The 25,301-nt window shown below is 42.1% G+C and overlaps 2 protein-coding genes across 13 annotated transcripts; one reads left to right on the forward strand and one right to left on the reverse strand.

The window, feature by feature from the left end:
* col9a1b (collagen, type IX, alpha 1b) lies at window positions 1–13,942 on the reverse strand. Of its 11 annotated transcripts, XM_041073981.2 has the most exons (37): window positions 13,708–13,941; window positions 13,024–13,045; window positions 12,581–12,654; window positions 12,382–12,452; window positions 11,175–11,300; window positions 9,710–10,894; window positions 9,264–9,326; window positions 9,144–9,179; window positions 8,961–9,023; window positions 8,348–8,401; window positions 7,988–8,023; window positions 7,826–7,849; window positions 7,675–7,728; window positions 7,347–7,400; window positions 7,231–7,263; window positions 7,095–7,151; window positions 6,933–6,986; window positions 5,898–5,951; window positions 5,722–5,775; window positions 5,555–5,608; window positions 5,410–5,463; window positions 5,258–5,311; window positions 5,116–5,169; window positions 4,946–4,999; window positions 4,437–4,481; window positions 4,304–4,357; window positions 4,155–4,208; window positions 3,989–4,042; window positions 3,424–3,495; window positions 3,220–3,255; window positions 3,084–3,128; window positions 2,965–2,997; window positions 2,701–2,847; window positions 2,208–2,262; window positions 1,192–1,380; window positions 1,021–1,098; window positions 1–911 (listed from the first exon to the last, which is right to left on the reverse strand). In XM_041073981.2, the coding sequence occupies exons 6-37, from the start codon at window positions 9,779–9,781 to the stop codon at window positions 715–717; spliced, it is 2,037 nt and encodes a 678-aa protein (XP_040929915.1). In that variant the 5' UTR covers window positions 9,782–10,894; window positions 11,175–11,300; window positions 12,382–12,452; window positions 12,581–12,654; window positions 13,024–13,045; window positions 13,708–13,941; the 3' UTR covers window positions 1–714. The 11 variants fall into 11 exon arrangements, with proteins under 11 accessions (XP_040929915.1, XP_055358306.1, XP_055358305.1 ...); XM_055502331.1 differs by lacking the exon at window positions 12,581–12,654; XM_055502330.1 differs by having other exon boundaries at window positions 12,382–12,654.
* fam135a (family with sequence similarity 135 member A) lies at window positions 13,236–25,292 on the forward strand. 2 transcript variants are annotated; one of them, XM_029175818.3, is made up of 21 exons: window positions 13,236–13,526; window positions 14,980–15,109; window positions 15,821–15,900; window positions 16,428–16,567; window positions 17,117–17,187; window positions 17,301–17,474; window positions 17,647–17,773; window positions 18,012–18,165; window positions 18,675–18,752; window positions 19,127–19,176; window positions 19,347–19,505; window positions 19,600–19,673; window positions 19,826–19,980; window positions 20,095–22,003; window positions 22,117–22,277; window positions 22,364–22,455; window positions 22,590–22,687; window positions 22,786–22,937; window positions 23,101–23,211; window positions 23,298–23,411; window positions 23,782–25,292. In XM_029175818.3, the coding sequence occupies exons 2-21, from the start codon at window positions 15,033–15,035 to the stop codon at window positions 23,985–23,987; spliced, it is 4,182 nt and encodes a 1,393-aa protein (XP_029031651.1). In that variant the 5' UTR covers window positions 13,236–13,526; window positions 14,980–15,032; the 3' UTR covers window positions 23,988–25,292. The 2 variants fall into 2 exon arrangements, with proteins under 2 accessions (XP_029031651.1, XP_029031652.1); XM_029175819.3 differs by lacking the exon at window positions 18,675–18,752.
* The last annotated feature ends 9 nt before the right edge of the window (window positions 25,293–25,301 follow it).

Consider the following 25,301-nt stretch of genomic DNA (forward strand, 5'->3'; position numbering starts at 1 on the left):
TAAATTAAACACTGCATGTGTTGTTTTCTTTATTTCTGAAATCAGTGAGGTTTCGCCTCATCTGTAAAATATATTTCCATATATCATTCTGTACAAAAAACCTCACATCAAGTTGTTTCGCAGGAAATATATTTAACCACAATTCAAACATTTTTTTACAGATTTACAACATGAGTTGAAGTCAGTGTGACTTGGTGACTTTTTCATCCTATCTCCTCTTTATTATGAACTTCTGGCCTGAAAAGGCATTTACAGAGAAAAGGGGGGTTGTTGGCAGGTTTATTTTTGGTACATTAGCACATTCGGAACCAAAGACCCGAACAAGAGTCTTGGACCAGACAATTTTCTGCTCCTGATTTACTGAAAAATGAGGCTATAAAAAGAAAACAGAGGCAGAGGAGCACGCAGAGTGAGATAAACAAACATTCCTGGTCTTTTCATATTATTGTCACAGGAATGTAAGCACTTCCCTTAAAATATCTGTCAGGTAGAAAAATGCCAGAAAGAGACAGATTTCTGTGTGTGGGTTGTTTTTTTTTTAGCTGGCTTCTTCTGGCGGACATGGTTGGCACATCAAATGCTCACCAGACTAGAGGTTAATGGATCGAAGGCACCATACCAACCACAGCACCTGGGAAGAGAGTGTGAAAAATGTTGTGTGCTCAGGAAAGATAATCCAACGGGGTTTTTTTTCTGTCTCTCCCAGAGTTTCTTTTAGTTCCCTGCAGGTCCCTTCACATCCATAGACTGGTGGGCGGCCCCCGCCTGCAGGTTGCAGGCCGATGGGTCACAGTAACCGTTAGGACCAGCTGCACCAGGAGGCCCAGGTACTCCAGGCTGTCCGTGAATACCTGGAGGCCCCCTCTGTCCGTCACGACCATCTTGACCATAGCCAGGTTTGCCTGGCTCACCTGTGATGTCACAATTGATTTTACTGTAGGATATTTGCTTTGCTACAACTGTTCACTTTGACGATCATTTAAAGTGGAGAAGCAAATTCAGGAGGTAAGTTTAACTCACCAGGAAGCCCAGGAGGACCTGGCTGACCTTTAGGTCCTCGCACAGTGGACCCTCTGGAGCCTCTGTCCCCCAATTCACCTAATGATTATGCCATAAAGATATGTCCAAAGCATGAAAACATGTCATTCTCTTAAATTTACCTAAACTGAAACACCTGCTGGAATTTCTTACCTTTGGGTCCTTTAAGACCGATCTGCCCTGGTGGTCCTTTGAGTCCTGGAAGGCCTCTTGCTCCACCTTGTCCAGGAAATCCATTGTCTCCTGGAGGACCAGGAGGTCCCGGAGGGCCTGGTTTTCCAGGTAAACCAGCTATGCCAGACTCAGGCCTCCTTAAACTAGCAGCTAACTGGGCTAACTGCTCTGTTTGACAGGAACAGAAAGAAAAACGATCAACCTGGAGACGCTGGATGCTTCTAAACAATTTCAGCCGTGGAAAGGTTTTTAAGACTCAGCGCTGCGCAATAAATCATGATGTTGCATGAGAAGGTTTATTTTAGGCCCAGAGCAGTTCTCATAGATGAGATCCAACAGGTCTGCATCAGTTCAGAGCGGGGTGAATTTGTGGTCACAGTATCCCTCGAGCTGCTCCTGTTTTTAATCTTTTTCCAAAGATTCACAGTAAATTGAGCAGAAAGGAGGTAATAGTTTTTGTTTTAAGCAATCAGTAACATAAAACTTGTGCTCATGGTGCAAAAGCTCCAATATTAATCTCCTGTGGCTCGCTGTTGCGTGGCATTTTACCCTTAAGATGCCAGTTTTCTGATGAAAATTCATGCAGCGCCTGCTTCACTGCACCTTTTTTTAGATTTCCTTTCCAGGCAAACTCTTTGCTTGGAGAAGACGAGTGCAGGTCTGCTGGAGGTGAAATTAATTTTTCAGCACATTGGGTATAAAAAAGTCATGAGTATAGGAGACGAGTTGTGAAGACGTAAGAGCAAAAGAATGAAGAGAACAGAGGTTGTGACTTCAGTGAAACATCTCCAAGCTCGGAAAAGGGAATCTTTCATCCATCAAATAAACAAAGACTGAAGCTTATTTCATGTTTTGGTTATGAGGCCTTCGCTTTTCTAACTTCAGAGCACTCAAGAACCAGCCCAATCAATGAGACAGTGTCTGGGGTTCTGTAATGAGGCATTGTGGGAAAGATTAAAGTCAGGAAATGTGGGGTCAAATCTGTGACTTGTTACCTTGCATAACTCGCATGCAGACTTGTTTGATGTGCTGATCACTTGGCTCTTTACCCTGCGAAGAGAGAGATGACTTATTAGATGAATGTGGCATTGTCTAAAACATTTATAACAAGACTTCACGGTATTGTGGAGTGAAAGCAGCCAGCTCACTAACTTTTCTTTTTAATATTATAATACTATTTTCAAGCTTGTGAAACATGTGAATAACTCCAAGTGTTGAAGCAAAACACCATGGGTTTCATACAACTTAAAAAAGAAACCGTTGGCTTCTATACAGAGATATTACAGTAATTCACTCATTAGAGACTAAATTCCTACTGAAATGTGTGGTGGGTGTAAAATAAAAAATTAAACAGATTTGTGAAACATAGCATGTTTGTGTAGTAGGATGTATTCACAAAATATTTGGTTTAAAATTTATTCCCATGAGGTGTACTTTAGGAGTGATTCGTTGTTTCTCATCAAGTGATGCACTTTCTCATGCACTTACCGCAGGGCCCTGAGACCCTCGGACTCCCGGTGGGCCCCTGTTCCCCTGCATGCCCCGAGGTCCAGGCGTGCCAGGTGGACCCTCGATGCCAGGTTGACCTCTGCTTCCTTCCGGGCCTTTTCTGCCTGGATCTCCGGGAACACCAACCTTGAAGGACAATGAGGCAACAGAGCAGATGAAATGTCACAAAGCTGTAGCACATCCTCGAATCCTTAGAGCAGGAGACAGAATGGCAGGTTAGTCAGAATAATCTGTTGAACTCACCTCCCCCTTAACTCCGAGTTCTCCTGGTTCACCCTGCAATAAAACACCAGTGATGAAACACAGAGGAACAGGTGTAGCTCGGTGTGAATTGTCATAGATAAAGTCGTGTAACAGCTTACAGAATCTCCCTTGTCTCCAGGGTTTCCCTCATCACCTTGTACTCCCTATGAAAACATCAGATAAGCCACTTGTTATTACATACACCAATACTATGAGGAAAGGAAATATACATATTCATGCTTTGGCATTTCGTACCTGCTCTCCTTTGGGTCCTGTTTCTCCACGCTCTCCCTTCATTAAGCAGCACAAACATGTTATAAAGCTCAATACAGAACATTTTTGTCCAAACTAAAGAAAGCTGGTCAGGTGTTTACTACTGAGCATTCATGTTTCCCAGTGTTGGGAACTGACAACTGCTAAATCTGAATGTGTCCAAATGTGACTGTTGTGACTTCTTACCCGTTCTCCTTTCACTCCAGGAGGTCCAGGAGGACCGGGTAGACCAGGGAGGCCAGGGTCACCTTTGGGTCCCTGTAAGAATAAACACACACATCTGATCAATTATTATAATATAACCCCAATATTAAACGAACATGTTTTGTGTACTAGAGCGCATCCACATGTTGACACATTCTCTGTGGCACATTTGTGTGTTTGTCCCTCTTTCTTTGATCACTGACCGACTGTCTCAGGAATGCTGGCAGAACAGAGAGCTCATTCAGCTGCTTGTTCGTCTCCCCTTACTGTGAAAATAGAGCTCATGTGAGATCCAGCATTGGTCTATTCTCTGAGAATTTCCAGGGAAACAACAGCCAGGCCTCTACACTCCGAGGCTTCACTACCTTCCAGCTTCATTCTTTCAAAATCCTAGAAATGCAAATCTGTTGATGGTGTTTATGTTTATGTTTCAGTGTCTTGCTGGGAGTAACTGCTGGATGTTCAGTGGTGTTTTATTAAAATTTCTTTTATAGATTTTTAAAAGTTTGTGGCTTCTCTATTAAAATATTTAGTGCTTATTACTCACTCTGGCGCCCATCTTGCCAGCTGGTCCCAGGGGCCCTTGCTCTCCTATATCTCCCTGTGGAAACACAGAAAAAAAGTAGGAAAAAATAAATAAACAGGAATAATGTTTAAAGGTAAAATGTGAAATATACAGTGACAATAGAAATCCTGACGGGAAGAACACTCACAGGCTCGCCAATGGGTCCAGCAGGTCCCACCTCGCCCTGCTCTCCGCGTTCCCCCTGTGGTGTGACAGCAATATGACAGTGACACAACAGATGTGAAACAGGCCCCAACTAGTGTGCATGTGTGCATGTGCTGCTCCTGCTATACCCACAGGTTTGCCAGCTGATCCTATTGTGCCAGGAAGTCCTGTTTTGCCTGCATCTCCCTGTGTGATGATGATAAAATGTCACATTTTGATAGTTTTTAAAAAAAAGGTTAATGTTGAAAAACGTTAATAAAGTAACCTTAGTGCCACTCAGGCCTTTTGGTCCAGGGACGCCCGGCAAACCCTAAAAACAAAGGACATACTGTATGAGAGAAACACAAGAACAATACGTGTAGCAGGAATATTTCCTAAAAGGAAGCTCACCTCGCTGGAGCAAAAAGAACTGTAGCTTAGTGGATAAAAATATATTTGTTTGAGCTTTTGAACCAAATAAGCTTAAAGAGATAAAAGAGCTCTTGGTATTTCAATCAGGTGATGACTTTTACACCTACAAAATCTTCCTTAATGCTGCTACAGTCTGGGTGTTCGTGTTTGCCAAGTGATTCTCATTAGTGCCTTTCATTAGACTAATCACAGATTAGAGGGCTGGGAAAACTTTTCATTTCTGCCTGAGGAATACAGTAACTGCTCCACCGTGTGTGTGATATCACCCAGGGGTGAAATTCAACAGTATTTCCTTGGAATGTGAAAATAGACACATAACAGATTTAACGCTGCGGTCCATGGGGGTTCAAAGGTCATACTCACAGGAAGCCCCTGAAGTCCAACCTCTCCGGGAACTCCTGGCTTCCCAGTGGTTCCCTGCAGAACGATGAGCAGCATCATTAAGCGAAAGATTCCTGAGTGTTTATTTTATTTAAAATAATTAACCGAAATTGTTTCATATACTGTATAATTCAGTGCAATCAATGCTCTACCTTTGCTCCTGGCATCCCAGGGATCCCCTCGCGGCCGTCCACCCCCGGTAAACCCTGGAAATACAGGAAACAAACTAATTTGAGCTGTTTTCAGATGATTACTGTGGTAACTAGGTTTATACGTTATGACTAACACACTCACAGTCTCTCCCTTAGGACCTGGAAGGCCTGTGATTCCTCTTGGCCCTTGAATACCCTGAGCACCAAAATTACAAAACAGTCAATTTATAAAACTGTGCAAATAAAACTCTTAATAATAAAATTGTTTCTTAATGGTACATTATGGCTACTGACCTCTTCACCTTTGGGTCCAGGTTCACCCATTACGCCCCTCTGGCCTTGATCTCCCTGAGGTAATGGATTCAATTATACTGTATATCACTCATGATTGCTTCACTAATACTGTAAGTAAATGTGTTTATATTGTAGGACAGCTTACAGTTGCCCCAGAAACACCCTGGGGACCTGGATCTCCATCAATGCCTCGGGCTCCCTGTCAGACAATAAAGCCAGTAAATGTTTTAGTGATTTTAGAGTTAAAGATCACAGTGAGTGGAATTTAGAGTTACTGTATTTACTGTGTGTGAAAAGCACACAAGCACTGACCGTCTCTCCCTTGGGCCCAATCATTCCCATGGCTCCACGAATTCCCTGAGGACCCTGACACAGTAAACAGATCCAACAGGTGCCTCAGTGAGTAGAAACATAAGAGACCATGACACGTAAACGACACAATGTAACATAGAAGAGTTGAATCTCATTTAATAAATACAGTCTCCAACCGTTGGTCCTTGAGCGCCGACTTCTCCTACGCCCCCCTGCTCTCCTTCTTCCCCCTGAGCAAAGCAACACCAGAGAACGGCAACACAGAGACGTCAGCAACATGAAGCCGCGAACAGAAAATTCATCTAAATCAGTGAAACTGTGCACTAACACATGATGCCACCGGCATCCCACTGGCACTATTTGTTTTGCAGAAAATATTAAAATGGATGCTGCTTCTATCAACTGGGTGTTAATTGTAAAATGAGGCAGTGATTCTGAGGTGTGTTTAATACCCACTATTTAATGGATTGCAATTACCGCTCTCCTGCTCTGCAAATTACAAATTATTTATATGCTGACTCTGTGGTAGACCAAAAATAGATGGTGGTTCAGGGCTGAGACTGTGCACATTTTCTGTTGGGAAAGATCCCTCCATAGAAACAAAACCCACTGTACATTCTGATAAATCTAAATGTTAGTAAGTACTTTAAAAACTAGATATTCTGAAATAAGACATTCAACCCCAGAACAATTGCTGCTTATTCTAATGTTAACTGTAAACATCTTTATATTTGTGAATTCATGAGTGAAACCTTTCAGCGTAGGAGAAAATGATTCTCCCGCGACAAAGCGCAGACTGTCAGTAAATCATATCCTGGCACAGCCTGATAAAAGGAGATAGGCCCGGGCTCATTTCCATTTATATAGTGCATGGACACATTACAGGGAGAGGGGTAGTTGTGCTTGAACATCGTTTCAAATAACTCATCCTCCATGCATTACAACGAGTCAGAGGCATTACACACATGCATGTATCACATCCTCTTGAAATAGAGCAGCACAAATAATACTTGTTCCCAAGGTGCCATGAATCCCTTCTTCATATTTGACTCGTGCATAATGCTGTTCTGACGTGGATGGATATGAAATGAGATCATTTGTGTATTCAGGCAACTATTTAGGCAGTTATGGGCAGGCATAAATTCACTTTGCTGATTTGGTGTTTACAAACTAATATGAATATTTTATATAAACTAATATAAATATTTTACCTTGTGCCCCTGTTTACCAGGCTCTCCGGCTTCGCCTTTCACACCCTTATGGCCCTGAAAACATAAAAAGAAAAGGAGGAACATCGATTAATTACATTTATCAACACATACTTGGGGAAATTCATACATTTTAGTATCACACAAAGCTTTTCGTCTAATCACCTTCATGCCAGGAAGGCCAGGATGTCCAGGTGTCCCAGGAGGGCAAGAGTTTGGACACTAAGAAACGACAGAACACACTGTTTCAACCACATAGCATGTAGAAATCGTTTAAAATCTCAAGGAAGTAGCAGTTTACCAGGTCGGCACTGCCTAGCATTCCTGTGGCACCCTGAAAGGGACAAAAAACACGAGCTGATCACAACACAGTCGCTCATTAGCAAGTCTTGTGCCGTGTCAAATAAAATCACTTACTCTGGGCCCTGTTGGCCCACGAGGTCCCTGTGGCCCTCTCACACCCATGGGCCCCTGTGGAAAGAGACAGCAATCAACAACAACAACAACATGAGAGTGAAATGTCCTGTGCTTTTTGCTGTGAAACTCTCTCGACCAAAAGCAAACTTGAAGTAGAACTTGACGCAGAGTTTTAAATGAGCATTGTGTCTTTCCTCCTGTGTGCCTGCATTGACAAACACGATGCTTTAAATTTTGCAGTGAGGTGAGGAATAATTAGCTCACTTGTTCACTGTGCACATAATCATTCCATATTGTTGATGCATTGTATGGCTTTGCCTCTACTCACTGGTGGTCCAGCTTTTCCCACTTCACCTGGAAGTCCTCCTGGCCCAGGTGGTCCCTGTTCAGATTTTAAACAAGGCTTACTTTAGACCACCTAATGTAGTATGGGTTTGTTTAATTTATTAATTACTGCAGAGCATAATCCGGTCACTTACTGTGGTTCCATCTGGCCCCACACCCTACAATGAGACGTATATTGTTGTTCAGTGTGACACACACAATATTATTTGGTCGTGCTCTAGATGATGTAGCTGTCCAGATGCTCATGGAGGCTCTGATATGCAAACTACTGGATTAAGAGCTAAATTGCTACTCACAGCTGCTCCTCGAGGTCCAGACTGTCCAGGTTCACCCTAAAGGATGAAGATAAATACATTTGATGCGTTAATCTACGTTATACTTTGCTGGGTAAGGACTGAGCCATCTGCAGACGCTCCAAGTTAACATTCCTCTAGCTCATCACATGACTGAGCTGAGCACACTTGACCCAGCAATGTTTGGCCTAATGAGGAATGATGTTGGGGCTTTATTGCCCACGGAGATTACACAGAAGACTTGCAGGATTAAGACTCATTTGTCATGAGGAATTGGTTTATGCCAGAGGACTGGACAGCAACTTGGCACCATTTCCCTGACACTCTCTGAAGCAGGAAAGCAAAGGCTCATTAGTCACTCACTTTCTGTCCGGGGGGACCATCAGGCCCCGGATCTCCTATAGGGCCGGTCAAACCCTGCAGAGAAGAGACATCAGGTTTGGCTAATAGAGCAAAACACAGAGCAGTCTCAGTATATTTTCATTTAGTATTTTTATTCATGATTATCTGTATTACGTCATTATATTACACTCCGGTAGGAGGAGCCTCATGTATCCATAGCTACAGCAGGATTACTCACATTAAAATGAAAGTTCTGTTTATGAACATGTCACAAGCGTGTTCACTTTGACAGACACACAGAAAAAGTCAACACCAGGGCAGAGGTCAAAGATCTCAGACTTCAAACCAAGCCCAGAGTAACATTCCTCTGGCTCATTGAAGAAAAAAAACAAAAAGTTTTCCCATGCTGTTTCAGGACTCTCAACAGGAACACAAGGCTGCTATTGTTGAGAGCTAGGACTTCCTAATAAAGGTTTTCCCAAAATTTCAACACCACCACAAAAAAAGCATTAGCTGCTTAAAATGAACTAGTACAAACACATCTTACACGGTGGGACAATCACACTTGATGTGGCTGCAGTCGTGATGGTTACACTCTAAATGTAGTGAATGTAATAGTATAAAGATGACTTACATCATTCCCTGGGATTCCTGGTAACCCTGAAGAGCCAGGTTTCCCTGCATCTCCATCAGGCCCCTAAAAACAAAAATGGTCCATAGACGTACATATAATCAGGGAAACTATACAATGAAAACATTCAGCTGAAATACTTTTTTTAACTTTTAAAAGTTTAAAAACATGAATTATTATAATTACAGGTGGGCCATCTTCGCCACCAACTCCTCTTTCCCCCTGAAACAAAGACAGACTCCGTGACTTGAGGAGATCAGATAGTGAACTTAATAACAATAATATCTTGGAGAAAAGAAAGCTCACATCTATGCCATCAATTCCTGGGACACCTGCAGGTCCAACAGGGCCAGGAGTCCCCTCACTCCTCTGTGTAGAAGTAATAATAAAAACTTAAAGGCAATATATTCATTTACATATCCAGCATATTTTTATTGACAATGTTAGAATATGCATTGCTTTCTTGCTTGAGGGCTAAACACGTGTAGATGTTTTGATAGAGAAAATGTTTTCAAAAAGGAGAAAACATTTTCAAAAGGAAACTTCAGACAATAGTAGTGCATGTGTCTTCTTTCTAGAACAGTCCTGAAGTTAAAAACTTGAACAGTGCCGGTGTTTGTGTATCTATATTGTACATAGGATTTTATAGTATATGAGTATAAACACCAAGAGAACACTCATCTGCACCTCAGCCACATCAGCCTAAAAAGAGAAAAGGACACATCACACTGACAAAACACAGTAAGTCTTACCTGAGCGGAGCAAACGAGGACGAGCTGCAGGAGCAGCACCACAAGTGGCCCTCTAACGCTGGGAGCCGTCATCTCCCCGTGGCCAGGAAAGGTGGAAGCCGCAGTCCTTTCTCTGGGGATTGTTGGATGAAGGAGCCCCAGACAAAACAGCCCAACTGAATCCCCTCAGCTATCTAGCCCGTCCGAGGTCCTGGAGCCCTCGGGGGCTCATGTATATGCATAGAGTGCTTGGCCACAGGAAGGGATTGGAGGCTTTGCAGAGGGGACACCGCAGGGAGGGGCCACACCACACACACGTCCAATAGGGACAATCAGCGGGTCATTTGAGCTCTGTTATAAACTAACCTGTGTTTTTTAGCCACAAATTGTAGTGTTTTGTCCATCAAAAAAACACAGCAGTTTTGACGGTCACAAATTCAACTCAGGCATCTGCAGATTCATATTCTACGTCATAGGCTGGTTTTACTCACCGATGCCCTGGCTCGTAACAAGCTTCCGTCCGGGCTCGGCCCACATCGCAGTGAATCAGCACTGACTGAAGTTTAAACTCCATAAATACACAAAGGCAAGTAACTAATCAGCGCTGTGTCGTCATAACAAGTGACTCTGGAACAAAATGAGTCGTACAGCTCCACTGTCTTGTGTTACCACTGTGGACCAAGAGCACTGGACTGTTTCCAGTAACATTTAAGCCTGTAATGTTTGCACAATTAATTGGTTACAGCGAGCTATAAACGTTTATATAACCCAATGAGGAGTTATTACATGTGTCAAAGTTGGTAAATGGATTTACGAGTGTGATGGGGGAACTGCACTGTACGTTACTGGTTGTTTAGTCAGTGCATAGATGAATTTCTTCAACAAATCCTGTAGAACATTCCACATATTTATTGGTGAACTCTGAATATCAAAAAAAGCAGGTAATTTTGTCAGCTTGTCTTTGAACAACTCTTTTTTTACAGCATCAGCCAGGATTACCGGTGCTGCCTTCACTGGGTCGCTCTTGAGTCTTCCTATCAAAGTCAAGCCATCCAGACTGACTTGGCGTGGGGCCTGTGTAGTCTGAGACTCGGTCATGGCACAGTCTACTCAGAGCATAACAGACCCGCTCCTCTGGTGCTGCTCGTCATGAGCAACACAGCCCCATGGGCAAACTGCTCCGGCAACCCCAGGGGGTAAGCTGATCTGAAACACACAGCATGGGAGCGGTCCTCTACATCAGGGATTAAATCAATTACAATCTTTCATTAAAGGTTTATGTGAGTCTGTGCTGTGGTGAACATTAACCGTGTCAGCAACCACCATCATGGTCACTGAAGTTTCTACAGGTCAGTTGTGCATTTTTGTGTTGCCTTCCAGTGTTTACGCGATCCTAATTTGTTGTTCAGGACCATGGACAGGGTAGATGCTGCTACACCTCCTCAGCCACTTGGTGTCAGTGTTCACTGCCTACAGTATAACCCACCTGGTGTTGGTTCTGAAGTTGGGCCTGTCTGATAAGTAACCTGCCGAGCAGACGATCCAGTGACCTTCTTCACGGTGCCCCTTCTTGCCAGCTCAGCAATGTGGAATTAGGACATAATGTAAAATCCTGAGCGTGCATAAGTAGAAAACATGATCTTACCTTAAAGGTCTCACATTGTTTGATCAATTCAAAAAGGGTTATTATATATTATATATATAATAATATTATAAGTGTTTACAGTAATCAAAACTGCTGAATTTTATTATATCGACATTGTAAATGTTGAATGAGTACATAATGCAAATAGTGCTTTGAGTCACTACGTGAGAAGCTGCTGTATCTTCCCTAATGTGTGTCGCAGGGACAGAGACTTCTGCTCCCTCACAATACTAAGATGCGTTTTAACTCTCACAGCTGCAAGTTGGAAACAGAAAGTGTTAGTAGTCCATGTGAAACAGTGTGTGTGTGTGTATGGCTCAGTGTTTGGAAAGCTGCACTACTGGCTTGAATAAATATTAGACCGCCTCTCGCAGTTTGAGGTCTCATCTTTAACACTTCAGCTCTAGATTTCTGTTTTTTTAAATATAAGCTGGAAGTTAAAGCTGCAAAAATCTGTTCTACTTATTAGATAGCCGCAGTAGTGGAAGTTGATGCTGTGCTATGTAATGCTTTGCCTTCAATATTGCATCATATTGAAGGTCCTGCTATATGGTGAACTTTAAAAACCATTAATGGACACACATAAATTCTTAGCCCAGCATGTTAGTGCTGGTGTATGGGCCTGCACAGAGGAGATGTCATCCAATATAGAGACAATGAGTGTAGCTGCATGCATGGAGGTATACAGTGTTATGTTCTGGCATGTATAGATACATGTCAGCCTAGAAAAAGGTCTGCTAAAAATGTATAAATCTCGGTAGACCTTATATGGAATAATGACAAAGGAAAAATTACGAATCATATTGTAGGGTACAACACAGTGTGGTACAACACAAGTCAAGCACTGAGATGTCAAAGGCGTCTTAAACACAAGCACAGAGTACAAACTAATCGTGTTATGGATTACTGCATAAGTGCATAAAATACATTACAGTTAACAGAAGAGGATTCGTTTACAGCGGTGTACTGAAACCAATACGTTTCTTATTGCAACTGTAAAGAATTTAAGGAATTCTCATGTGCCCGTGCAGAGGAAAAGAAACCTTACTCTCAGAATGAAGTCCAGTGCACACATATTGTGGGATTACATAGCAGCAGCACGAGTACAGAAGGATATTTCTGGAATGCAATCAAGAACAATCAATCATGCATAATGTTGATCTTCATTGATTTCAAACTGTCAAACAAAATTGGCAAGGATCACAAAGCACAATACTCACATGGTCACTGTTATGTCAAATATTTACCTCATGACTCCACCCACTGCTTGATGTGAAAACCTCATCTGTGTTTCTTCAGGAGAGAATAAAGTCCAGAATAGCTGCTCCCTCAGCAGGAGTGAAAACACAGTCACACTGAGGGGTCTCATAGGCTTGACTGTTTATTTATTTTCATTTATTTTGGTGCCGTGAGTCAACACTCACCACCGTGTCAACTTGGCATTCCTATGCAGTTCATTTGTGCTGTGTACAACATAGTGGCATGATGCATGTGTTTCACCAGGCCTCTTTACGTCTACAGTGAATACTATGTGATATTTACTGTAGGGTTGGAGGGAATTTAGAATGTTTTGTTCAGTCCAAAATAAAAATCAACACTGCAGGTTGCAAATATATGTCAATATGCTGCATTTTTTAAGTGATGTGTTGACTGGTGAGCAGTATTTTGTAAACTCAGTTTTTATACTTACAGTATAAAACACATAACGAACGCTGAAGGAAAGAAAAGACACAAGCGTCAAGTAGTAGCAGTAGTAGTAATAATAATAATAACAATAATAATACCAATAATAATAATAATAATAAAAATAATACCCAACATCGTCATCATTTTTATTTTAGATGTTCCATTTACATGTTGTAATTTTGCATGCGGCGCTGGTATGCGCAGCGACGCACAGTTAAACGGTCACCACGGTGCAGCGGGAGCAGCGCCTGCTGTCAGCGCATCAGATTGAGCGCAGTTAGCCGAATGGCTAGTAAACAGCAGTGTTCGGGGGGATACGGGTCCCGTCTGCCTTGCGTTATAGTTTAATGGCGTCTCTCGCGTAACGTCAGCCAGACTGGGAAGCGAAAGAGTCTGTGGAGCGCGGTTGTCTGTCAACAGCTCACGGCGAAACGACGACGGAAGGTTTGGATTTGGAGCTAAAAGTGGTTAGCTGACGTTAGCTACTGTTAGCCTGCCAACGCAATGGTGAGTAGCGTTAGCTCGTCGCTGCGGCTAATGTTAGACCCCGGCGATAACTGTTTGGTATGTGGCTAACGTGACGGCGGCTAGCCGTTGGTGTTAGCTTACTGGGTATCGAACGAGACTTTAGTGCTGATCTTTTCCAGCGTGTTTTGATTTATTGATTCTCTGTCGTGTCGTTTCTGACCTGTCGCGGCCCTTTGGTAAGTGTTGTCTGATACCTCCACCTGTAACCTCGGGCAAAATGTTACCCCTGCCAGGACGAAGTAACGCCGGGAGCTCGATCACCTCAGGCGCTCTGGAAACGTTAACAGCGTCCGGACAATGCAGATGAGTCAAACTTTAGACGGCTGTTGTTAAGTTCGCCTGTGTCTCATACAGGTTCCTCTTTCTGGCCTTTCATCTGGTCTTGGACGTTTCACTCGTAGTCGCTCTGTGGCTTGATTTGTTCTAAGCGACAGTTACACTTCCTTCTGGGAGTTGCCCGAGTTTGTTTAGGCAAATGTGGATGTTGTTTCTGAGCTGTGGCTTTTGCAAATGACCACTTTGTATCTAATGTGTGTTTACACACACAAATATTTCCCAGGATTAAAATGTGCAATTTTAAGACTTTGGATTGCTTCTTTATTACAGTGATCGCTTATGTGAATGTCAATAGTGTTATCATGGCTATGGATAATAAGCTATGTGCTATATGGCCTTGGCGTTTCTGCATTGCTTCTTTGGAAAAGGTAGGACGATGCCGTAATCTGGTGGTGTTTGCTCTGTATCAGGCATCTGTGTCACCCAGGTCAAATTCGTGGTGGCCCTTTGTGTCTCATATTGGTTTTCGCTGGCATGGACACAATGGCATGTTGTCTCCCTGTTCATGATTTATTCATTTCCTGCATAAGTAATTTAGGCAGCGTCTGTACGATTGTTTTTGCCAGTTTTATTTCATCCATACTACAGCTAAAAACAGATACACAGACTGTCCATTATCTGGGTATAAATACATTTTTAGTTGAAATATAGTGTGATCGTTACCAGTTGTCTATTTTTGAAAAGCTAATTATAGTTTTTCCTCGACAGTGTCAAGCTATAGTTATCTTAAGGTGCTGATCTAAGTGTTGTGAACGAGTTACGTCCACAGCACAGGTTGAATTGGGACAGGCATCCTGTAACATCCTGTAAACCCAATGCCCCTAGTTTCCCTAAAGAGTTGACCTGTATACCCGTATCCTTAAATTTGATCCTGTGATTACATGACTGTTGACATTCTCTTTTAAATAATTGTTATCATGCCTCAGCGTTGTAACCTGGGGGGATCATCTTAGACAGTGAGTAACACCACCGTGGGATTTACATGCATGTTTATAGTGGGAGTACAGCATTGTTATGAAGTTAAAATAGGTTTTACAAAACCTGTTTCCCAGCCCAGTCCTAGCGTTGTAATGACTTGATTTAATTTTTACTGTAGGCCTACAGGTGCATCCCCTGTGATGTAAGACAGCTTCGTCTGTAGAGACCAAGATGACTGAAGTCCAGGCCACAGTGGAGTTCTCTGTCGAGCTCCACAAGTTCTACAATGTGGACCTGTTCCAAAGAGGGTGAGTACTGGCCTATTATTTTTACATACCTGGAATCTGCCATGTATTTCCTGCAGTTGGTATTTCATTTATTGATTTCTTACTTTCCAAAACATGCAGCACAAATGCAGCACAAAAATGTTTAAAACAGATATGCTGTAGGTCAGCTGTGATGACTTTCTTTAACATAACTTGAACAAGCTTTGGCTTGTAGTTCTTCACTGGGACTAGGATGTGCTCTGTGGTATGTGACCCAGCCAATATGGAACAGTTGGCAGCTGCATTTATACCTGAAGGGGGTTCAAAAAAGGTCCTTGTTCAGACAGCTTAAAACATGTTAAATAGTTGTCTGGTATACCATATATACAGTATCTGTAGAGGATGTTTTCTAATTCCCTATGTTATGATGAAGACCTGCATAGTTTAACCTGTATTAACCCTAAGCGTTCAGCTCTTTAACAGTGCAGTGATACTTCAATGAGCTGAGATACAATTCCTGGTGGATGCCTTCACCTCATCAATGCTTTTAGAGCTCAGGTTTACTACATGAGTGACTGCAAAAGGCCGGGCTCATTATTCATTTATGAAAAGCGTAGTGTCAGTTTACAAGCAGAGTCATTTGTAGCTAATCCATTTGGTTTGGGTCCATTTCAAAGAGCTGCTAATTACAAGATCAAGCTACTGGCACTTGCTTCTCGTACAGTTATACAATAACAATGTCTCCTTTTTCAGGTTTTACCAGATTCGTGCCAGCCTGAAGGTGCCACCCCGGGTCCCGCACAAGGTCGAGACTAGCCTGCTTCACCCAGGAGGTGTGTTAAGCTTTGCCCAATAGACATTGTGCAACCTTTTCTATGCTCTCCCAGATACCTTTTGTGGACTCTCTTAACTTCCACTTCACAGATCTATTCAAGTAGTGTGCGAGTTGCTTTCCTTCTCAATGGGCTGGTGTTATTTCCCGTACATGTATCGGATCCTGATTAGGTCCTTTTCTCATCGAATTGCATCAATCACCAAATGCATGTTCCTTTTTTTAGTTTCTGCTCTCATTGTTGTTCTTAGCGTAACTGGTGATTGTTATTAGTGTTGCAGACTTGGTTGACTTTGTGTCTTGTCGGCAGCTGATAGAGGTATTAAAGGCCACTTCTTGTTGTCAAGTCCTTGTGCAAATGCCACATCTTTCCTCATAGATACGTGTACTACTCTGTTCATTTAAAACACTCATTTCCTTATTTTGTATATAAGTGTGAGGGCGTAATTCAAATGCGACAAATAGTGTGGGTGAAAAATACATGCGAATGCTATGGCCACCCTAACGTGGTTTTTTTTTTCTGTCTAGGCTCTGATCTTGCATTTCCTGCTTCAGTCCAAGATGATGTCATTAGCAGCAAAACTTTTCAAATCTTGTACAAGAACGAAGAGATCGTGGTCAATGATGTTTTACTCTTCAAAGTTATGATGCTGCTAGATGAGAAGAAGGTATTGTTTCACTTTAACCCCTGGCCTTAGTCCATCATTGTATATTGAAAGTCAGCCTACTGTACAAGAGATTGTTTAATGGACAAATACTGTATAGCCTGCGTTACAGGTTTCTCTGTCTTATTGTCACCTACAGGGATTAGAGAAAAGCGTTGGTGTGGCATCTTGTGGGAATACTAGAACAGTTTTTATAACAGCATTTTAAATTTCAGATACGGCAAAGAACAAACATGAAGAACAAAGTGATTGCTTCTTTTGCTTTATGATTCTTTGTTTATGTGTTTGTGCTGTGCTGCCGTGTAGCCGCTGCAAATAACCCAGTGTTATTTATATAGAGATTCCAATGTACTGAGGTGTTGTTGACCTCTGCAGCAAGCAGTCTTTGCTCTGAGGTGTGTTCTTAGAGCAAAGTCTACAAAAGGGCTTCAGCTTATGTCAGGCCTATGGAAGTTGACATCATCAAATAGCAAAACTTTGACAGAGATGATAAAATATCTGCCCTTTACACCTATGCTTTTAAAGAATCTGTACTGTTTTCAATATCCTCAGGTGGACGAGTCTCTCAGTGACATGGATTTCCAGCTCTTCCTGGATTTATATTTCACAGATGGTGATTACACGTAGGTGTTGCAACATTTTAAATGCATGTACTTTTGTCTGCATTTGAGAATTTATTTGCCACATCTCTTATGCAAATGAGGCCCTCACATGCTTTCTTACTTAATTTCCACAGACCAGATGACCCAAGCTCTCTCCAGAATATCAGTGGCCGCACACTTCGTTTGCACTTTAGCCTTCAGCGAGGCATCCACCAACACATTAATGTTATGTTTGACTATTTCCACCTGTCTGTCATCTCTGTAGTCCTCCATGCCTCCCTAGTGGCTCTACACCAGCCACTTATCAGGTGGGACTAGGTCTTGATGCGTTTTTTAAATAATTCTAATCACATAATTTACTGTTGTAAATTCCAGTAGCACCTTTGTGCGCAGTCTATGCAACATGTTAAAGCTAATTCAAAACAACTTTAATTTTAACTGCTGTTTAAAATGACTGAGTTTGCTTACCTGTTTACCTAGTTTTCCGAGACCTGTGAAAACCACGTGGCTTAATCGCAATGCTCCAGCACAGAGCAAAGATTCAGTCATCCCACCTCTAGAGAATGTGGTGTTTGGCAGCAGTTATGTGAAGCAAGTATCACCAGATGTAAGTGAAACCCCTGTACTGTTATAGCTTTTTGGATAATGGATGAGTGGACTGGTTTTTGTTTAAGGGGGTAGAAATAAAGATGGAAAAAAACTTTAAAAATCATATAATCTAAATCTATTGTAAAAATGATCCCAGAGTTTGTCGTAGACAAACCAGATGCATATAAAGTCCTTGGGACAACAACACGGCTAATGTTTTTCCGTCTAAATCGTGTGTATCTCTTGTGATCCCTCAGGGCAGGACATTCCTGGTGTCTGACCCCTGTCTGAAGCATGCCTTCAGTCTGCACCAAAACCTTTGTTCCAGTCTCCTTTCAGCCTACCAGGGCCTGTTTGGATATTTCACCTCCATTACCAAGGACCTGCCTTCTTCCCATCGTATGGAACTAGGTACACTGTACTGCATAAACACATCAACTCATGTCAAACTGTTGGGTTACAGTGCATAAAACAACTAATAAATTGACAACTAATTATCTCAAACATAATGAGGATCTACATTGCACCTTTTACTCTCAAGTACAGAGAGGAGTGCAGCACTTTCTGACTATTGTTTCTGTTTTGAATGGAAGATTTGTTCATTTTCAGTGTTAGTATTTTTTGCATTTTGCCAACTTTGTTTGTTTGTTTGTGTTTTCATGCCATTTCACCTAAACTCCACCATCAACATTTTTTAGCCTTTAAATTCAATAAACAACCAGCAACCACTAATTAAAGTTAGGGATCTAACCGAGATGAACATGAGGTCACCATACTAAAACAATTTATTTGCCAAACAGCTCTCAAACTCATTGTTGTAACTATAACTTGACAAACCTGGTCCACACAAGTGGGCAGGTATTAACCCATCCCAAAGAACCAAACAAGGTTAAATATGCCTATATGTGCAATCCCACTAGCCAAGCCGAGCATGCAAGTCCTATATGAGAGAGTTCTCAGAAGACCTTATCCCCGAAGTCAAAGACACGTCTACATAGGTATGTCCCAACCCTTGAAGTAACTGAAATCAGTCTGCCTTTCTATGGTTTTTCCTCTTCACTTGTTTCTTTCTGGTACTGTAGAAACCATGCCCTCTCTACGTCCCACTAACCAGAGATAATACTCTCAAACTGCTGCCATGTCATCTTCTCACTGTCGTGTACAGTATAGATACTCAATCTTTCTTTTCATCTTGCCTTATTCACCAATCTGAATTTGCTTATTACCTCTGATCATGTCACATAATATGTATTTTCTGACTCTTGCTCTCTCACACTTCTTTCTTATTCAGTTCTTCTTTTTTTTTCAAAATTTTCAATACATTGATTCAGTAATTTATAACCAGTCTTAGTAAAACTTTGTGTGTCTTTAGAACAACTCGATCTGGAGGCTCGTCTTGCTGGCTTATGTGAACAAATTAAGGTAAGATCCACCTCAAGGCAGCTGGAAGAGTCACACATGCAACAGGGGTCTTTGGGGGAAATCCTTTGCACTGTTGATTTATTGCAATGTAAAGTTGTGTAGGTGACATGACTAAAACACATGCTCTCTCTGGCCAGCTGGTGGTTCACCTTCATCTTTATACTTTTTAGCAAAAAGCAGAGTCGCCTGATGAGCTGGCAGAACTGGTAAATATGAACCTGGCTCAGCTCTGTTCTCTGCTCATGGCTCTCTGGGGACAGTTCCTAGAGGTGGTGTCCCTGCAGGAGCATGTTGCTGCCCTACTTTCTGCAGGACACCATTCACTACGGGTAAGCACCAACTTCCTAAATGATTTATTTGATTAGTTAACTTAGAAAACTTTTTTCCAAGCTACAGCGTGTACCATAATGTTGTGTGTTACAGGTAAGAAGGTTTGCTGAGGCCTTCTTTTGTCTCGAGCACCCAAGGCAGTCTGCACTAGCATACCAGGAACTGCAGTAAGTTGCAATGGCATGTTTGCCTTGATTGTGAAATATATAGATGCTCATCTGTCATTCTTGTGCTAGTTCTTGCTTGTCTGAAACACTGCCTTCCAAATATTCTTCTTTTTTTTTTCTTTCTGACTCTTGCCGCCCCCCCCCTCCATCAGTGCTCACAGTCACCAGCAGATGACTAATGCTATCAAAAGTTCCAGCTACTTCCTGTCTTTGCCTCCACTTCCAGTGGAATGTGCAGACTTGGATGGTGACGTTAATTCTTTGCCAATCATCTTTGAGGACAGATACTTAGATTCCATAACTGAAGGTCAGTAACGCTTTGTTTTTTTATTGCTGCTCTACGAGATGTGCATTCAATTCATTAACTGACTAATTTTTCTACTAAACTAAATATGTTTTTGCCTTTTTTAATGATCACAAGATCGTGATGGACCATGGCTGGGCATGCACAACACAAGAACTGGCCCAGCGTCCAAATCAGACAAGCCCAGCTCCAAGGACTGCAGTGCCGCAGCTAGCGCCCCACCTGACTGTACCCCTGTGGATAATGCTTGGCCAGATAACTATGATCCACCACCTAAGTCCAAAGGCAAGTCAGTCAAACTGAAGAAGAATTCTAAGACGGAAAACTCTAAGAAGCTGATCAGACAGGGTTCAAAAGACTCTGTTGTTCTGGTGGGCTATAAAAACCTCAAAGCTCCTTGCAAGGAACAGTTCAAGGAGGGGGAAGCTTCCCTGAGCCAAGAACAACGAGATACCTTGCAGCAAGACACACACAGTAATTTAAGGACTAATACCAATGCTACTTTTGACTCCGGTGCCATGTCAGCACATTTTGGAAACGGTGCTGATAATAACTCAACAAATACTGCTTCACAAAAAAGCAATTTCAAAATCCCTAAGAGCTCGGATGTGCAGAAAAATCCTCAGGCAGGCACTGGGGCTATTGCTACCTCCAACCAAACACTTCACAGAGAAGATCAGGCTGAACATTACAGTCAGAAGCTGCCACAGTGGACTACTGGGGTCAAGCAAATTGAGGTGAAACCAAGCAGCAAGGACCCATACCAAGGAGGAAAAGTAACGGTTGTTCTCCCATGTAGGAGTGATGGGTCTTTATGTAGTAATTTTCCTGAGATAAGGCAAACCGAGCTGTGTGACTCCCAGCACACAGTTGACTCTGTGTTTGAAAGGCCAGATAAAGAGGCAACGCAGCATAGCCAGTCCCGTCTGGTCTCGGTACACGTGAAGAGTGAGTGTGTGAGGTTGCCAGATGGAGGCGCTCCCATCGCCTCGTCACGTCTCTCAGACTCTGGCATTGAGAGCGAACCTAGCTCCTTTGTCACTCAGTTTGTTCCAGGACCGCAGTCTGGTTTGGGGCTAGGTGTTGCTGAATCAGGTGCCTCGCAGCTTGACAGACCCCTCCTGAGCCCTGCACCACGGCCTGTTCAGCAAAGCACTGTGCTAAAACCCAGTGGGGCCGGAGAAACTCTTAATCCAGAAAACACCAGTGGCATCAGTGGAGTCCAGTCCTCCCTAACCTCAATCAATTCTTTGCCCTCGGATGATGAAGGGGATGAAGGCTCCTCTAGGGCTTCTAGTGGAGCGGACGTTCGAGTCAGAAAGTCTAGTGTGTTGGTGCAGGAGCAGAGCGTAATCTTTTCTGGGGATGTCACCATGATGTCTCCTGTCAACGTGGCCCCTCCCAGTGGTGCAGCTGATTCACAGGCGACGATGCCAACGTGCGACTTAGAACCAGACTCCAAGCTAATCTGTGTTTCTGAACTCCAACTAGAGGGAGCTGCCGGCTCTGGTACCGTTAAAGAACCTCGTAGTGAACCCCATACTGCTTGCCCCTCCAGTAACTCTGCCACTAGTAGCACTGACATGGTAAAACGGGGAATGGTGGAGAACTATTTTGGCTCATGCTCTAGCACAGATGTATCTGAGATCAGTCCGGTAGAAACATCTGCTATCACACTGGGGATCCAGTCAGGACCACAGGCTGAGGAGGAGGAAGATGACGCCGAGCATGAGATGATCGAGAATGGTTACTATGAGGAAGGTGATGGCTATGCTTTTGTGAATGGTGTTACTGATGAGGAGCAAACTGGTGCTGCGGACGCAACTGCGCAAGAGACGAGTCTTTTGTATGAAAGGCTTGGTATTGGCTACCTCCAGGAAGCGAAGGATTTATCAAACGCTCCCATCTGCTCCAACCTTGCATCTAGCAGTGTGGGGACTAGCTTGGGAAGACCTCCGTGTCCCTCCACCTCCTTTTCCTCTAACCTGCGGTGGTACGAGTGTGCAACCGCATCGCAGATGAAAGCGTGAGTCGCGTAGCAACATTTTCCTCTATTTCCACTTAATACTCTTTTTATGCAGTTTGGTTTCACACATTTATATATTAATAATTATCAACCTATTTTATCATTATGCTTAGCTTTGACAAGGCCAAGGAAGAAATGAAGCAGCTAAAGCTGCCTGGTTTCCTGTACAGCGAGGTGTCGGAGCTGGCATCCACTGTACCCTACTTCAGCTTGGAGGAAGATGAGAGCTGTGAAGAAGGCATCCATCTTATAGTCTGTGTTCATGGCCTTGATGGTAACTTTATATATAAATCACTTTATTCAGAGGGTATTTTTTGTTGTTAGGAACAGACTTAATGTATTTAATGTTTTACATTGTAGGTAACAGTGCAGACCTGCGACTAGTGAAGACTTACCTGGAGCTTGGTCTGCCTGGCGCTCGTATAGACTTCCTAATGTCTGAAAGGAACCAGGTCAGTAGATGCTGCTCTTTTTAAAATCACGCATTTACCCCACTAAGCTTTACATTAGGGGTCCTTTAGTTTTTTAATAAACTAATGCAAACATCACAACTTACAGTGTTTGTATTGTTAATTTGATGCTACAGAATGACACCTTTGCTGACTTTGAGTCAATGACGGACCGACTGCTTGATGAAATAGTCCAGTACATTCAGATCTACAGCCTCACAGTGTCAAAGATAAGGTAAGATAATTTATAAGGTCAGTTGTCCTTGAAGCAACATAATTCAGTAAATAAGTATGGTCTAGTGTCTAGACAGTTTCAATATTCTTCATTTGTAGCTTTGTAGGTCATTCGTTGGGGAACCTTATTGTCCGCTCAGTGCTGACCAGGCCGAGGTTTAAATGTTACTTGAGCAGGCTTCACACCTTCCTTTCTCTTTCTGGACCTCACCTGGGAACACTGTACAACAGCTCAGCTCTGGTCAACACCGGTAAGTATAGAAATGTTTAACAGATTACATTAACTTAGTAGTAGTTTCAAAGCCAGTTAAAAGGACTAATACTACTACTATTAAATTATATTTTTAAGACCTTACTGTCTTGTATTGATATAAGGCTCAATCGCTTGGTGTAAGTATGACTTTTTTTCCTTAGGCCTTTGGTTCATGCAGAAGTGGAAAAAGTCAGGTTCACTCCTACAGCTCACATGCCGTGATCACTCTGATCCCCGCCAAACTTTCCTCTACAAGCTCAGCAAGAAATCTGGTAGGTTTTGTTTGTTTCACCAGACACTATAGCTTGAATGTGTTGTATATAGGGTATTCTGAAAAACAATGTGTTTGTTCTTGAAGGTCTGCAATTTTTCAAGAACGTAGTGCTGGTGGGCTCGCTGCAGGATCGTTATGTCCCCTATCATTCTGCACGAATAGAAATGTGCAAAACTGCACTGAAGGACAAGCAAACAGGTGAGTTGAGGCAAGCTATTAGGAGGGAACACTGATACCTGTCATGATGGTTTTAGTAAATGCAGTTGCATTAGGGATGTAAGTGGAAGAACTCAAGCTTGCTCCTGAGAGGCCTGGCGTGGTATTACTGCAGTTGTCGTGCTGTTTGTAATTTTATTTTACGTCTATTGTCCTCATTCCCTTTAATGAATAAAACACTATGAAAGCTTAACTGCTATGTGATGTAGAGTACTTAAGAATAACAATATTGTCTATAAATTGCTATCACACCATTATACACTTTTACGCCTGAGGGCCTTGAATTGAGTGGAGAACATGACATTTTTGGAACCTTGCCCTGTTCCGCCTGTTTCATTCTTGTTCCTTCCAGGTCCTGTGTATGCTGAAATGATTGAGAACCTGCTGCTGCCAATACTTCAGAACAAAGACTGCAATCTAGTGCGATATGATGTCATTCATGCCCTGCCCAACACAGCCAACTCTCTTATCGGCCGGGCCGCCCACATTGCCGTGCTTGATTCTGAGATCTTCCTGGAGAAGTTCTTCCTTGTTGCAGGCCTGAAGTTCTTTCAGTAGAACTGCGGCAGGGTCGAGCATGGCTGGGCGAGAGGAATGTGGAGCTAATACCTCACTATATCTAAACCTTATTCTAATTATTGTATCTGAATCACGTGGTTTTTAAATACATACTTTCAAATTCAAACATCACAGGTTCTCTTGTTTTTATGTTTGTGTTGGAAGCATGGTGGAAATGGATTTTACCTTTTTATTTTTTCACTGCCATGTTTTAAACATATTCTGGTTGGGAAATTATTTTCCCCTTTAATATAGTATATTTTTAGTGTTATTTATGTTGTATTTTAACTTTTATTTGTTCTATCCAAGTTACTCAGTTAATTTTAGATGCTGAACTGGAAATGTAGCTGCTACAAAAATGAAATGGCTGTTTTGGTGAACTAGCCCAAGTCAAGTCTGCACATACTGTATCACCATTGCAAATGTTTCTTCACCAGTTCTAAGAGACACTGCATTGATTTGCACCACGACTACATTTTACAAGCTTTTGTACTGAAAATGGTCATTTGTAAAGGTTACTTTTTTATCAACAATTTTCCATCATTTTTAAAGGCAGAGGTGCCAGAGGTGCATTTAAAATAGGATTGTTGCTCTGACTTTGCAGCCTTGGCTTTGGTCTCAATACTTTATGCTGTTCATTGCCATGCAGCATTCTGCACATTTCCCAGCCTGGTGTTGGGTAAGTAAAGCATTGCCTACAACATAATAGCATTTTATTACCGGGGTTTTAAGCAATGATCTTGCTTAATGAAAAGCACACGTTGGTAATATGAACTTGTTTAATCGAAAGTATTTGGTTGGTATCATTAAGTGATTATGTTTTTCAACTGGAAAGTATTTCTTGGAATAAAATGTTTCTTAGACAATTGTTTATATATCATCACGCTACCATTAAATATTCATATTATAGAGCTGGTTATATGACTTTCTTTTTTGAGTTGACTCTGTATTTCATGAACTGTGTTTCTCTAAAGACAGTTTGATAAACTAATCAAAGAAATGAACTACTAATACAATATGTAGCTGATAATCAAATGTTTGTTTTAAGATAAATATCCTGAACTCTTAATATGGCAAATATCTTGGCCATCTTCAGTCAATGGGTGTGGCATTAATAGTAACTCCAATGTGTCCTCAGTTTGAACTTTGCATTAATGTTTTATTTCTACTTTTTTTATTATTATTAATGATTAATTGCGTTTCTCATTCTTTTTTTTAATATTTCAACTGGCCCTGTAGATGGCGGTGTCGCCACAGTAACTTTTATTTTAAGGGTGGAATTAATAAATTGATGTTTCGCGTTTTCATTGTTCA

This window comes from Betta splendens, chromosome 15 (genome assembly GCF_900634795.4).
Source record: "Betta splendens chromosome 15, fBetSpl5.4, whole genome shotgun sequence".
Classification (NCBI taxonomy): Eukaryota; Metazoa; Chordata; class Actinopteri; order Anabantiformes; family Osphronemidae; genus Betta; species Betta splendens.